We start from the raw sequence: 16,360 nt of genomic DNA, 5'->3' as shown, positions 1-16,360 counted from the left end.
ATCAGGCCATCCCCCAGAGACGCTCTGACCCAGGATTGGCCCCAGGGACTTCTTTATGCCTTCCTCCATTTCCTCTGATCCTCAGGTGATCCAGAAAGCTACCGTTTTGAGAGCCAAATTGATTCTCATTGCCCCTCACTGGCCTCGACAAGTTTGGTTCCCATTCCTCCATCATCACCTTTTGGTGCAGCCGTGGCATCTGGACCCAGTGCCAGATCTACTGATTCACCAATCCAGTCAGCTGCACCGGTCAATCCCTTCTCTCAACCTCACAGCATGGTTGCTCCACTTCCTTCCTTAGCCAGGCTTCCTTTGATCTCTAACCCAGTTAGAGATATCATAGTAGCTTCACTAAAATCCTCTACCAGGAGGATTTACACAAGCAAATGGAAACGTTTCTCTTATTGGGCTAAGGCCCAAAATATTGATCCTTTTACTGCCCCTGTTCAGGCAGTTCTGGACTTCTTAGCAGAGATTTTCCATGCAGGCTCCTCTTCTTCCACAGTCAGAGTTCAGTTGGCTGCTATTTCTAATTTTCATGTCGGGATAGCAGATCATAATATTATGTCCCATAGGCTCTGCAGGGCCTTTTTGAAAGGAATTTTCCTACTAAAGCCTCCAATCAGGAAAACTTTATTCCTAGTGGCTATTACATCTGCCAGGAGGGTTTCTGAACTTCATGCTCTTTCGGTTCGACCCCCCTATTTGATTTTTCACAAAGACAGAGTATCTTTGAGAACTAATCCATCCTTTTTACCTAAGGTCGCTTCGAAAAACAATCTGAATCAATCTATTGATCTCCCTGTATTTTTTCCTAACTATTCAGATAGAGCTGAACAAAAGCTACATTATCTTGACGTCCACCGTCAGCTTAGATATTATTTGGACAGAACAAAAAAATTTAGAAAATCTGATCAACTTTTTGTTTCCTATGCGGATAATAAAAAAGGCCTTCCTGTTTCTAAAGTGACTTTGTCCAGATGGCTTTCTTCGGTCATCACTGAAATTTATACGATCAGGGGAAAACAGCTGTGCTCAAAACCTAAAGCACATTCAACTAGGAGTTTAGCTACTTCTACAGCTTTTCAAGCTAGACTGCCTTTAGACACTATTTGTGCAGCGCCACTTGGGCCACTCCTCACACTTTTGTTTCCCATTACAAATTGGACTTGGCCTCCAGGGACAGAGCCAGTTTTGGCTCTACAGTCCTCAAGAGTTTGTTCCATTGAGCCACCCAGGATAGAGGTGCTAGGACGCGGTCCCATCAAGCAAGAATGAAGGCGAGATTGACAACTTAAAATTAAGAAGTTATGTACCTACCATAACGCTCCATGTTAGTTGTCTTCTCACGCCTTCTTTCTTGCGACCCTCCCCCCTTCCACCTGGCCTGGACAGACCTTGTATAAGAAACTATAATGCTAAAGACCATTCAGACCTGGTCCTTTTTCCATTTGTAAGTTTCTTCTTCCTTTGGGAAGTATTGTTTATGCTTGGTGTTATTGCCCTTTTGTCAACAAACGAGATCTGGGTACTTCCTGCCTTGCATCATGGGATATGGGGCTGCCTCGAGCTGGTAAAAGGAGTTCTCGAGCTAAAGCAAGTGCCGAGTCGGAGCCGAGGGATCGGCTCCGAACCCATCAAGCAAGAAAGAAGGCGAGAGAAGACAACTAACATGGAACGTTATGGTAGGTACATAACTTCTTATTTTGCAAACTATAGACCAAGGTTACAGGTTCCATTTTCATACTCTACCAGAAAAGAGAGGAATGCCAAACCTACCACCTACTCAAAAGACAGAAGCTCTAAAACAAATATCTCAATTATTAAAAATGAGAGCTGTGGAAAAGGTGCCATCTATGGAACAAGGAAAGGGATTTTACACCAGACTCTTCCTAGTTCCAAGGAAAGAAAACAAATGGAGGCCTATTCTAGACCTGTCCGCTTTAAACACATACATTATTGTTCCCAAATTCAAAATGCTGACCCTACAGCAGCTTCTTCCCATGCTGGGCAAAGAGTCTTGGCTGGTAACTCTAGATCTCAAGGAGGCATACCTGCACGTCCCCATAAGACCAATTTGCAGAAGATACCTCAGATTTCTTGCAGGATCAGAGCATTATCAATTCTCAGCATTGCCTTTTGGCTTATCTACTGCGCCCAGAGTGTTCACGAAATGCCTGGCATCAGTAATAGCTCATTGCAGACTTCAGGGGATTCAAATCTATCCCTACCTGGATGACTGCCTGATACAAGCGGACAACAAAAACAAACTAACAGAAGACTTACAAAGAGTCATCTATCTGCTGCAAGCCCTGGGATACACAGTCAATACAAAAAAGTCAAGGCTGATTCCATCCCAAAGAATTACTTTTCTGGGTGCAGAACTGGACACATCAAAACAAATGGCATTCCTAACTGCAGAAAAGAAAGAACAACTTCCTCTCTACTTCTTGGCATTAACAAAGCAGAACCATCTCACTGCAAGAAAAGTCCTGCAAGCTCTAGGCTTCATGGCATCCTGCATAATACTGGTCCCTCATGCCAGGCTGCATATGAGAAAGCTACAGTGGTACCTGAAGAATTTGTGGTCCCAGCACAAGCACAGCCTAGAAACCAAAATTCCAATGATCCCATGCCTGAAACAAGAGTTCCTATGGTGGGCTCAGGCCTGCCAATCAAACACAGGATTGGCCTTCTGCAAAAGTCAACCAAAACAAACCATCATGACAGATGCCTCAGACCTTGGATGGGGGGCACACATGCTGGACAAGTGCATTCAAGGCCTATGGACTCAAGACCAGCTGCATCTGCACATAAATCTAAAAGAAATGATGGCAGTGAAATTGGCAATCCAGGCATTCAGACCTTTTCTCCAAGAAGGCCAGTTGATGATAAGGACAGACAACACCACAGTTATGTGGTACATCAACAAACAGGGAGGCACACACTCATATCCTCTATGCCGGCTGGCACTGGACCTATGGGATGTGGCTCTGAGCTGCAACATTCAGTTACAGGCAATTTATGTACCAGGGAAGGAAAACATTCTAGCAGACATATTAAGCAGAACTACAACAGATGCCCACGAATGGATGCTGCATCCGGACATCTTCAAAACCATCACAAGAAAATGGGGATTACCACAAATAGACTTGTTTGCATCCCCATCCAATCACCAGTTGAGGAAATTCTGCACAAGGACTTACCACCCACTTGCTTGGAAGGTGGACTCCCTTTCTTTCAGTTGGAAAAGCCTGACAGCATACGCATTCCCACCACTTCCTTTGATGCACAAAGTACTTCTGAAGATCAAAGAGGAACGTCGAAGGATCATTCTGATAGCCCCAAACTGGCCAAGACAACATTGGTATCCGCTACTGAGGAGCATGTCCAGGGAACAAATATGGACGCTGCCCCTGATCCCATTACTGCTAACACAGAACAACTACAACATCCTGCATCCAAACCTAAAAACTCTGCAGTTAACTGCCTGGAACATTACATAACAGCAATTAACCCAAATTTATCCCAAAGGGTTAAAGACATAATCCTGGAGGCTCGTAGACCTTCCACAAGAAAGAATTATGCAGCAAAATGGAAAAGATATCTCATCTGGAGTACTACAAAAGGGCAAGATGTGACACTGATGAACATAGCCAACATCCTGGAGTACTTGGCAGAGCTCTACCATACAGGCCTGTCCTATTCTTCCATCAAGATACATGCATCAGCTATTTCAGCAGAATGCAGCTTGGATCCTCCTGTCTTCTCGCATCCTCTGCTCCGACAGTTTCTGAGAGGAATTAAAAATGTAAAACCTCCCAGGAAACCTCCTTTGCCAGCATGGGACTTGAATTTTGTACTAGAAAAACTGACTCTTCCTCCTTTCGAACCAGCAGCAACAGCAGAATTACAATATTTATCCTGGAAGACTGCTTTCCTGCTAGCAATAACTTCAGCAAGAAGGGTCTCTGAACTGCAGGCATTAATGGCAGTGCAACCCTTCCTGATCTTCCATCAAGATAGAGTCTCCATGAGAACAAATCCTACATTTATGCCTAAGGTGGTATCCAGAGTTTCTTTAAATCAGGCTATCCACCTCCCTACATTCTTCCCCAACCCACAGAACAGGGGAGAAAGGCTCTTACATACCTTGGATGTACACAGACAATTACGCTACTATCTGGACAGGACCAAAAACAATAGAAAGACTGACCAGCTTCTGGTAGCATATGCAACAGGGAAGGAAGGAAAACCAATTTCTAAACAGACAATCTCCAAATGGATAGGAAATTGCATTAGATTTTGTTACTCCTACCATGGAAAGAAAACTCCAGAGAACATCAGGCCTCACTCCACAAGGGCTACAGCCACTACCACAGCTTTCTTACGAGGAGTGGCTACCAAGGACATTATAGAGGCTGCTACTTGGACCTCCGTGCATACATTTGCCAAGCATTATAACTTACCTCTATACTCTAGATCCCGTGCTGGTTTTGCCACTGCTGTTTTGCAAGGGATCCTAACTACACCATAATCTTTTCTCATTTCCTCCTCCCCTAGTTTAGCTATGGTATTCTACCCATTTGTTAAGACTGCAGATGCATCCTTGAAGGACATAGTACAGTTTTGTACCTATCATAAATGTAGATGTCCGAGAGGAATGCATCTGCAGTCAGGATTACCCACCCTCCTACCCCTCTGAGGTACTCCTAGGGTATTTGCCAATCTTCAGCTAGCTTGGGGGGGATCTATTATGGTGTATTTGTTTGTATATATGTACATACATGTTTATTTTGTGTGTTTGCTCTCTACTATTTGGAAACGTTGGCATTTATCCAAATTTAGCCATCCAAGAGGGCACCTGGCATCTGGGGCAAGAAACACTGAGGAAAATGGCGTCGGCTGATGCCTTTATACCCGAATGACTGCCGCAATGACGTCGGGTGAAGTGCGACACCAGCCAAAGCCAGACCCAGACTTTGGAATCCGACCGAAGGGCTGCCTGACGACAGGACAACCCATTTGTTAAGACTGCAGATGCATTCCTCTCGGACATCTACATTTATGGTAGGTACAAAACTGTACTTTTGTTAAAGCCATAAATTAGGATTGGGCGATGCCTGATGTGTCTGTTTTCTGCTACTTCTCGTACTATTTTCTCTACCAGGTCTTGTGGATATCGTTTATCTCTGAACATTTTGATCAGTGCCTTGCTTTCTACCGCAAATTGTTTATCATTACTCCGTATTCTGCTTAAATGGACAAATTGTCCTTGATGATGATCTTTTTCATGAACGTAGGGTGCTGGCTCCTGTAGTCCAGTAGATTGTTCTTATGAGTTGGTTTTCTGTAGAGAGTGACGTGAAAGATTGCCCTATCTCGTTTAGGCTTGGGGTTATTTCCAGAAAGTTCACTTTTGTTCCTATGCCTGGAATAGTAAAATCTAAGAATTGTATGCTTTTTTTGGTCTCTTGCAGGAACGTATCTAGTTCTTGGAGGGTGCCTTCCCACAGAATAAACATATCGTCTATATAGAGCTTATAGAGCGATATCTGCTCAAAACCTTTGAGTTTCATGAAAGTGTCTGCTTCCCATGAACTGAGTACTAGGTTTGCATACGAGGGTGCCATTTTGGCTCCCATGGCTACACCTTTTAGTTGTCGGTACAGCTTTCCTTCGAAGAAAAAAAAAGTTATTTTCCAGTACTAAGTTAAGTAGTGTACATAGTGTGTCTGCTCGGTCCGGGTCAAAATTCCTGTTTAGTCAGGTAGATTTTTTGATTAGTGCTGTGCCTTCCTTGTGGGGTATGCTTGGATATATTGTCACTATATCTAGTGTAACTAGCAACTTTTTCTTCATGCTGTTGCCTGTTTCGAGCTGGGAGATTTCATTTAAGAATTCCCATGAGTCTTCCAGGTAAAATTTGGAGCTTTGGACTATGGGGTTGAAGTAGTAGTCCTGACGCTCAGAGATGTATTCAGGTTTTGTTCTTTTCGAAGAGACTATGTGTCTCAGTGGAGGGGGTCTGTTGCAATTCTGTTGATTTTGAGGATCCCGAAGAGTTTGCCTACTTTGGGGGAATCAGCTTGCATGAAGTTAAATTCTTCGGAGATTTTATTAAGGAATGATAGTCTTCTTAGCTCTGTATCAATGTTTTTGAATTTGCTTTGTACTTCCTCTTTGGTTACGATGCAGTAACTCTGATCTTTGCAGAGCGCATTTTGCATTTTGGAGATGTAATCAGTGTCATTCATGACTACCACTCCTGCTCCTTTGTCTGCTTTCAGAACTCTAATGTGTTTTGAATAGCAGATCATATGGAGCGCTTCTTTCGCTTGCTTATGTAGGTTAAAACAGTAGCTTTTGGGTTTACTGTTTAAGAGGTTTATAACATGTTTCTCGCAAGCTTTGGAGAAGACGCTGATGTGGTTATTCAGCATTGGGTTAAATATGCTACCCCTTTTGAGTGGGGGGGGGGGTCCTGCTCCATGGTCTTCACTTAGCCAAGACTCGTCTAGGTGGTTAATGCTTGTGCTGTGTGTTGTTGACATTGTTTCCTATGAACAACTGCTTGTGTCCCTGTCAAGGTTGTGCCTTTCCCTAGGATGATTTATGTTGTGTGTTCTCTGTGCTATACTGGCTGCGTTTGCATTTACCCTGCATTCGCTACTGTTATTGTCTTCTGTTGCTCTCTGATAACCTGCATTTGCCCTTGTAATTCTAATTGTGTTTAATATGTTTTGGCTACTGTTATTGTTTTCTGTTGCCCCTGGTAACCTACATTTGCCCTTTTAATAATCCTATGTGTGTTCCACATATTTGCAATAATAGCATCATTAAACTCACAACTTTGGCTTTTTCTGTGATTTCTACCATTTGAGACATTTACAGCATTTACGGCATTTTGTATAGTAGATACATTTAACGTATTTAAATCATTTCTTTCATTTGATACATTTGACGCATTTAAGGCATTAAAAGCATTTGGTTTATTTTGTAAGTTCGAAACGTTTAAAGTATTTGGTTCATTTTGTACATTAGAAACGTTTAGAGCAATTGGTTCAATTCGCACACCAGACCAGTTTACACTAACTTGTGGACTTTACTCAGAGTGCTGTTGATTTCATGCACCACTGTATCATAGCCTGTGGGTCCGTTCTTATGGTATTTATAATACCTGTTGCATGTGCTTGTGCATTGTTTGCTTGTGGGTCTGCTACTGATCTAACTACATTGTTGGATTCAGTACAAATATCAGAAACATTCAAGTTAAGCAGCTGATAGCTGTTAGTGCGCGGGGCATTCCCAGCGCTTATTTCATTACTCGCTTCAGAAATGGTATTTTCATTTGCCTGAATATTCTAGTCATGCCGGCTAACAGCAGTATGCATTTGGAAATTAGTAGTAGGCTGGACTTCAGTGTCCATGGACATTTCAAACGGGTTGCAATTCACATTCTTACTGTTAAAGCAATTTTTTAAGTTAAGTTTTTTGCAATACAATTTTAAATCAAGCAACACGGCTGTACATTTGGCTCTTTGTGCCAGTATGAAATTAAGTCCTTTGGGGAGTATCTTGCTGGTATACGGGTCCAGTGGCATACCAGTAAGGTTGTACACTGTTTCTCTTTCTGGCCTGGTATTTGTAGTACTTGAAACGTTGTTATCAGTTAGTACCGTGTGTTCTGACGGTTCCCCAACGTGGGTGCTGTAGTTTATTTTAGCAAATGTGGGCACTGCAAAGCATTTTACATAGGGATGACCACATGGAAACTAAGTGATAGGATAAAAGAACACTATCAAGCTATACGCAGAGTAGACTGTACAAACGCTCTAGCCAGACATGCAAAAGAGTGCAGAAAGTCCCCCATATTTAATTTTGTCATACTGGAAAAGGTCACAACATTCAGTGGAGAATCCAGCACCCCCTAGAGGTAAAAGAATTAAAATGGCAGATAGAGCTATGGCCAGACTTCTATCCAGGGTTAAACGGGAACCTGAGCATCAAATGTATTCTGAAATGGATCAGGTAACCTGCACCACCCCACTTCCACGTCACTGTTAAATCAGTAAAGATATTAGCATAACTGCATGTAAGCGCAATGTAAAGACTCCTCTAAAGATTTCTGATGAAGTTCAAAGCTTACTAATAAATAGCAAACGAAAGCGCTCAAATCTAAAACTGGCTCCTGCGTGCTTCTTTATTGATCACCCAGGAATTCTGTAGTTAAATGTAGTAGTAGTTAATACCTGGTGATAGTGCATTCTCTCTCTCTCTCTCTCTATATATATATATATATATATATATATATATATATATATATATATATATATAGTGGCACAACATCAGACATTTTAATCCAACTTTTATACACTGGAACAAGCTCCACTGCACCCCCCCACACCCCCCCTTACTTAAACATACCAACTCCGAGATTGTAGTACATCAGGGATAATGAAGCTTCTCGCTTGGCACTCTGCCACAACATTTGAAAGACAGATACCAGCATATAGGTTCATAGGTTGGTACTAGGCTATCAGGCCAAGGGCCTATACAAGCCTAGCCATAACATTTTTGCAGAATGTCCATATTTTGCCCTGTCCCCAGTAAAAATCCAAACCATTTATCCAAGTAAAAAATCCTACGTAATACATGTTTTTATATGTATATATCTGTCTGTATGTCTATATATATATATATATATATATATATATATATATATATATGTGTGTGTGTGTGTGTGTGTGTGTGTGTGTGTGTGTGTGGTGTGTGTATTAAATAGAAATTGGGGTATATGATGACTTATTTTATAATGGTGTATTGAAAGAAATCATAGTAATGAATGCAAAATCTTTTGAAATGTCAGTGTTTAAACTTTAGAATGTTGAAATAAAAATGCCTACTAATAGCATACATATGCTAGATATGTACACTACACCAGTACCCAGTCAGCCAGCAAACTGTATTACTCGCCTTTTAGTGAAACTTGGAAACAAGTGCTAGCATAAGTCTTGCAGTGGAGGCAAGTCCAACTCTCTACACACCCAGGAGCGTAGGTATTTTGATTTCAGCAGTTTAACATTTCAACATTGTACATGAAGTAGTACAACTTTCAGTATCAAGTTGAGCTGACAAGTCTTGTGTCAGGGACTGCCTAGACCCATTACAGTCTCTATTTAACCACAACTCTAGACTGGTTTTGTCTCGATAGAGTAGAGGACAGTAACACTCATCCCTCTGAATAAAGAGGGACCATCTACTGACCCGGGAAATTGCAGACCCATTAATTTGACTAGTTTTGTATATGTAAAGCAATGGAAAGAATAGTCATGGACCTGATAAATAATGACATAAAAAATCTCCAAACACTGGACTCAACCCAGTTTGGCTTTGTCAAGGGCAGGTTATGACTACTGAATCTGGTGGATTTCTTGGAGAAAGTCATCAAGGGCATGGATGAGAGTAAAACAGTACATACTGCCCACCTTGACCTGGCCAAGGCATTTGATGCAATTCCCCACTTGGATATTATAAATAAATTTGCAAAGCTGGGCATAAATCTCCCTACTTCACAAGAGGGATAGCCAGTTGGCTCATGGACAGAACAAATGTAGCTAAAGTGGATGAATCCAGATCCAAAAAGAGGCCACGGTGGTGCAGCGGTTAGCACTGCCACCTCACAGCAAGAGGTTCTCTGGTTCGATTCTCGTCTGGGGTGCCTTCTGTGCAGAGTCTACATGTCAGACCTCTCAACCAGTCAGGGACAAGTCATGAAAAAATTAGGGACACTTTGGGGTGGGAGGTTGGCATAATGGTTAAGGTATATGCCTTATAAACCAAAGGTGCAGGGTTTGATTCTCACATGGGGTAATTGGCTAGGCTTAAAAATGGCCCATAAAGGCAGTTAGCCTAGTACTAATCTATAAACCTATCAACTTACTAGTGGTGTGCCACAAGGCTCAGTGCTGGGACCACTGCTATTCGGAATATACTTCTCTGAAATCAAGGCTAATTTGCAAGCTCTCTGGATGTCAAAGTTTGCCAGTGATTGCAAGCTGGGGGCAGTCATAATGTAGATACCCTTCAGGATGGTCTAGATCAGACAGGTGATTAGTGCCTGAATTATGGCCTAAAACTAAACACAAAAAAATGCATGATCATATCCTTTGGGAAGTCAAATACCCCTGCAAATTACGAAATCAATAGCACACCCTTAAGAATAGACTTAGAGTTGAGAGATCTAAGTACGCAAATAGATAGCAGCCTGAACTTTGACCACCATGTGTCCACAGTGGTGAGGAAGTCCTTTGTGGCACAACTTATAAGTAAAGGTATGGCATCCAGAGCCAAGGAAATTGTACTCCTGCTGTTCTCAGCCCTCATTAGACCAATAATCTGTTACAATGCACCATTTAACATGTACTTGACTTGGCACTTACAGCAGCTGGAGTGATAGTAGGGTATAAAGATGTCTTGTGTGCAGGTAGACTAAAAGCCCTATCCCTTTACTTTGTCTTATCGATTATAAAGGGGTGACCTAAGCCTGACCTGCAAGGCACTCACAAATGCAGCCCTGATGGATTTGCTTCACACCCGCAAGTCAAAATACACAAGGGTCACACAGTCTAGGGATCTAAACTTAGTCAGCGACTCAAACAAAACATGTGGAGAGGCAGATATGTGTCTCAGAGATTTCCCCTTCTTTGGAACAGGCTTTCCTATTCACATTAAGTAGAGCCTTTCCCTGACCATATTCAAAAGCATTGTGGCTCAGTGGATGGGGAATCGCAAAGTCACACCCGGGGTAGCACCTGTGTCCATAATGGATAGGGACGATCTGTGAGTTACTTAAGGCATAGGTACAAACCCATGACATCTCCTTGCCCCTAGGGTCCATATATTGGGTAAAATCTAGTTATATTGGCTAGGCTCATAAGGGCTGTTAAGCTGTTAGCCTAGTAATCACCTGTGAACCTTTGAATTGTTTGAAGCCATGCTTCTTGCTGTGGGCATGCTGATTGGCATTTTGGAATTCCAACTTTCTTTCCTGCAGAGCCTTCCATAAGAAAATCTTAGGTATAAGGAAAGATAACAGGCCTGTAGAGTATGTAACTATCCACCCCATTTCTAATTCCTTCACTTTTTTGACCAGTTTATGATGCCTGCTATCGGGAGTCCTCACAACCCCCTTTTATCACTGGTCCAAGAAGTAAGAGATGAGTGCCCAATGTGCCATTGTTGGTGTCAGAAATTAGGACAATTCTTCTTATTAACTAGCAGGTACAACTTTAATACATGAAAATGATTGCAAAAAGCTGCCATCCATCCAGCCACTACAGCTTTCTCCCCATACCATAGACCCCTCCCCCAGTTTGTTTATAGTGAGAGACTCCGTTCCATAGTTTCCCCATCCTCAGTAGAAACACTGCTAAAACAAAATCTGTTTATTCATTTCTGTAATTTCCACAAGAAAGGCTTTTCTGATTTAGGCTGTAAGTACAGTTTTAAAGTTTTTTATTAAAAGAGTTCTTCATCCACTTTGATTGGACAGATTGCCTTTAAAACGATGACCGATGGAGTATAGTCTGCGCGTTCCATTCATCTTTATGATCTACTGCAGGTGCATATTTTGCCTGAGTCAGTTCCTGAACATTGTTCTTTGTGTTTGGTATATAAAAGGGATACAGTTTCATCTTCTGTGCTCCTATTTGTCTCTCAGTGGAGACATGTTGCCATACTGTTCTTATGTAATGTCTACTTGTTATCTGGAATCTAGTCCAGAGTCATGTTACTAACTGCTTAGGAGTTAGTATATGTAACAATGCAATTCTTCCAGCTTACTGTTACTGTAGTTTCTGTCATTGGTGGTGATGTCAAAGTGCTGTTATATATCATGGGGGATTCAGAGAGGAAACGAAAGTCACTTTTCGGAGGTAGGTGTCCTTCCAAATAATTTTTGCAGTATTCCTGACATAAGGGATCTCCTGCAAAGTATAGCCCAACGTCCCACCAGTATGCTAAAACCTCTAGAATTTGTAGACCTTGTACATCACATGTATGCTTTCTGCTGAAGGTGTAGGGCATCAAGGTGACATATGGACGTATATACCTCAGGACATCTTTGCCTGTAGTCCAAATGCCATCAATACACGTTTCTGAATACTCTTCTGTGCTGGTTACTGAGCTGTATTTCAGATAAGTGTACCACTGGGATTTATATCTTTTCCTGTTTTGTTTTTGTGAGTTTACATGTCATCCGGAAAGGGCAAATATAAGCGTGGGAGGCAGATTCCCTATAAAGCTCATCACTACTAGTGTCTCTTCTATCTGGGTGCTTCTCGTGGCCATACACACAGTTCTATTTGCCAAGCGTTTGTCCCTAAGAACCTACATAGTCATCTGTCCTCTTTGTCTATCTGGAAAACCAATTAAGTTGTTGGTGCAAGGTGCCATGGTGAAGTGTTCCTGTCCCGAGGGTAGCCACCTGCGAAGAAAAAGGCCAAAAAACTCAGGTCTGATTTGGCTGCTGTCCAGCCTCCCCTGGATGTCTCTCTTTAGGCTGGTGAAAGCCCTGAAAATCATCTGGCTGTTGCTTTGGATTCCTCTGCCATGACCCTGTCTGAGGCTGACATGGATCTCACTTCTCGTACAACCTCAGAGACTTTATAAACATCTGCTCCAGATGTTGAGGGGACCTCAGTTGATTATATCTGAGGGACCAAGGGGGATTCCAGAGATTTTCGTTCAGGAGGAGATTCCTACTATGTTAGTGTTGGCAGGGGTCCAAACCTCCTAGGGTTTTTTGGGCAGATGCCCCTCAAAAGAAAAAAAAAAAAACAAGCATATTTCCCCTGCTATTAGAGATCCCCAACGTGAATGGCAGAGTTGTACTCAGAGGTTGTTTAATGCTGTGCTGGCCTTAAAGCCTCCTCAAGGAGTATCTTTGCTTGCTCCTCCCTTCTCACCTACTCGTAAGAGGCCTAAGGAGCAAGAGTCTTATGATGAGGATTTGGATTCTGGGGAAGAGTCTTTGGCATACTCTTCTCATATCCCTTCTCCTTTAGATTATGGATTTGAAGAAGATGATTATATTACTCCTGATTCTCCCCTGGAAGAGCTTTTTTTGTGGGGGGGGGGCACTGTCTCTTGTATGATGGAATATTTTAAGTGGGACTGTTCTCAGGTTTCTGATGTATGTTCAGAAAAGGTATTATGAACTCCTCCAAATGGAGTCTGCCAAATCCTCTGCTGTTCCTCCAGTCCTGGTTGCCCTCTTGGGTACCTTTTCTGCAGCCTGTATTACCCCTGATTCTCAGCCTCTAGCCCCCAAGAAACCTGAGAGATTTTACCATGTACCAGATGAGTGTAAATTTCTGCTTATGTTGCAGTATTTGCTCGCTCCCTCTCCCTAGAATGCGCAGCCCTATTCTTCTTGCCTTCCTAGCCAGGGCTGCTTCTTTTTTCTCCTTCTGGATACATGTTCTTCTTGGTCCCTAGGGACATTCTGTTCCTCCTGTGGCTTTTCAGTTCTGAGGTATGTAAGTCCATACTTTGTCTTCATGCCCTACACTTTCCACAGGGAACATACGTGTGACATACAATGTTTCTAAATTCTAAAGGCTTTGGTGTACTGGCCGGACGTTGGGCTATACTTGACAGGAGATCTTTTACATTAGGAATCCTGAACCAGTGAAGAGATGATATCTGCTGTTATGGTAACATTTTACACATCTGTACTTTCTGTGTAGTAAGTATATATATTACATTGGGATGGTTTAGACAATTATCATTGATTAATGATATATTGAGCTTATATTATGTTTAGCAGATTTATTTTTGTACCTTTGCTAAAGCTTTGTACTCAGAATTATGTGCTTAGACGTTATTCCCAAATTGATTTTTTTTTGTAAGGTTGCAATGTTTATATATTTAATGATCTTACCATCTAGTTTGTTTTGTTTTATTACACTGTAATTGTAATTGCAGAGGCTTTTCACTGGACCTCAGGGGAAAGTGGGCGTTGGCTTACTTAGCCTGGTAACAAAAATGTAAATAAATGTCCAGCTATTGCCTGTGGGGTCACTGTTCTTTTTGTCCTCAAAAAGGTATTTTTTGCAATTATTTCAAATGGCTTTTTTGTTAGAATTACTTTCCCTTAAGTTTGAAAAAGGGTCATAAGATGTGTATGCTAAAAACTAGGAGCAAAACTGTTGAGTCTGCATTATTAGATTTGGATAATGTTGCCTTATAAACTCCAGGAACTTAGCTTGAGGCATACTAATTTCTTTTTGCTGCATAATTTGATGTCCATTTTTTCCCATTTCCTGGCAAAATTACTTTTTGCAGTCCAAATAGAGTATACTTTTAACCTGCAGTGAAGCAGTCATTCTTGCGGCTATCTGTTAGTAAAGAACCATCATTAAAAAGCTTACTTAAAACAGAAAGCAGAAGTATTGTAACCATAAAAGCCATGAAAGCTGTGAACTTATCAGCAGTAACCTTATATTTTTCTCATTTTTCAGTATTTGGAGTGGAAAACTTGATAAAGTCATTGTAGCAAACTACTTCATGAAAATAACAGCTGTGATTTTCAGTTGTAAATGCTTATTACAGAAGCTGATAGGGTTACACGAGAGTTCAGCTGTGAGTATTAGTACTGACCGCAGCAGTTACTTATGTAGTCATCATTTACATCTGGTAACTGGGATAATCCCTCTGGGAAGTCCCATTTTCAGTGGTGTCTCAAGAATTTGTTCACTAGAGAACAATACAGAATAAGTAAAATGGTTACATTGTAGCTATAAAATTATAATAATGCCAAGAATTAATATAATACACATGCATACAGTGCTTTGCATTCTGAGCACAGCAGTTTAAGATTGTACAGGAGCTTATATACAATTGTAAAATGCAAATATTAAGTCGCAGAGTATACCACAGGGTAGTAAATACATGTCTGTGTTATTCTAAGCATGACTTCTGTGATTAGATATAGAAACAAAAGCATCAGTAGGTTAATATAGAAGTTTTTTTAGGTAACGGAAGTTGTGGTTGTAAAACCTTCTTATTAGATCATGTGAGTTAAATAGTTTGTGAGAGGATACTTCAGCAGGAAAAAAAAATAACAGAATGAGTGTGTTAAAGAAAAGATATTGATAAATGATCGTGGAAAGTTGGTTAGGGTTTGACATTAACGTGGTAAAAGAAAACCTATTTGACTGATAGAAAAGGAGTGGTAATTATGTATTTCTATAAGACCCTTGTGGATAATATCACAAGGGACTTTTCTAATAATTTTCAAAGTGATTTTTAGTACTTGACGTATGTTTTTGGTATATAGCTCAGATTGAAAGGAAGGTTTGCAACAGGCACTTTATACAAGCTGCTATAAGCCTATGCCCTTGTTTTTGCCTTTGATGTACTCAAGCCAACTTTTGGTATTTTGACTTAAAGGCGACATTGTGCTCCTTTTTATCAAGCTACAAGCTACCTTAGCACTGTGGTGGTTGTCACATATGATGAAGTCCGAAGTGCAGGTTTTCTCTTGGAACCAGCACCAAAGTGTAACATTTTGCTAGTAAGTTCATTCAAATCACCCAAATCTTGGCATTAAATATGATCATCTCCGTGGTTGCTGCATCTTTATTATAAGGGAGAATTCCCATTTAGAACACTATGCGGAGCTGAGCTTGATTCTGCCAAAGCCCCAAATTTTAACAAATGTATGTTTTTTGGCCGATTACCTTACTACCCTTGATGTTATCATGCTTGAGAATGTACAGTTGAACCACAGGCTGTACTTTCTGCTCTCTTCTAAAATGATGTACAATTCATGTGACCACATTACCATTCTCTTACTTCCCCAAACACTTGGCACTGCCACTGCTTGGTTTCTTCTGGACCACTTGTTTGTTTTCACTTCCATGTTATGTACTGCACAAAGCTGTTCAATGAAAAACTGCTACTTTGATAACACTTCCCTGCAGCCATTCGCATTTGTATAACTTGAAGCTGCATGTAATTTCATTGAGTGTGGTTTACATTATGACTTTTTTAGGTATAAAAGACTCTGTGAGCCATTTGTTAGTTCAAAAGTTAACAGCCTGTTTTTTTTTGTTGGGGGGGGGGGTAAAGTTGACACCTTCTCTTATCTGTGCAAAATCAGCAGTGTATCAGTTTCTTGCATTTTTAAAGTGGGGAGCTTGACATTTTTGAATAGTCTGCCCTTTGTCTATGCCCACTGTCATTAAATTACATTAAGTTAAGTATTCTGTTCTTTTTAAAAACTTGTGTATTGTAAATGTAGGATGTCAAAACAAACACATGAACTGTGTTTTGTGTGCCGCTCCTTTGTACA

General features: G+C 41.1%; 1 protein-coding gene across 1 annotated transcript in view; it reads left to right on the top strand.

The window, feature by feature from the left end:
• The window catches only part of LOC122808415 (F-BAR domain only protein 1-like), a 2,144,012-nt gene that overhangs the window by 678,504 nt on the left and 1,449,148 nt on the right, over positions 1 to 16,360 (top strand). Inside the window, exon 7 of the mRNA XM_044079378.1 lies at positions 7,958 to 8,031. Within this exon, the coding sequence (XP_043935313.1) occupies positions 7,958 to 8,031 (74 nt within the window). The remainder of the gene's footprint in view (positions 1 to 7,957; positions 8,032 to 16,360) is intronic.

This window comes from Protopterus annectens, chromosome 8.part0, assembly GCF_019279795.1.
Source record: "Protopterus annectens isolate FY-2018-M chromosome 8.part0, PAN1.0, whole genome shotgun sequence".
NCBI lineage: Eukaryota > Metazoa > Chordata > Ceratodontiformes > Protopteridae > Protopterus > Protopterus annectens.
The sequence above is the reverse complement of the archived record's forward strand: the minus strand, read 5'-3'. Positions and strand labels throughout refer to the sequence as shown.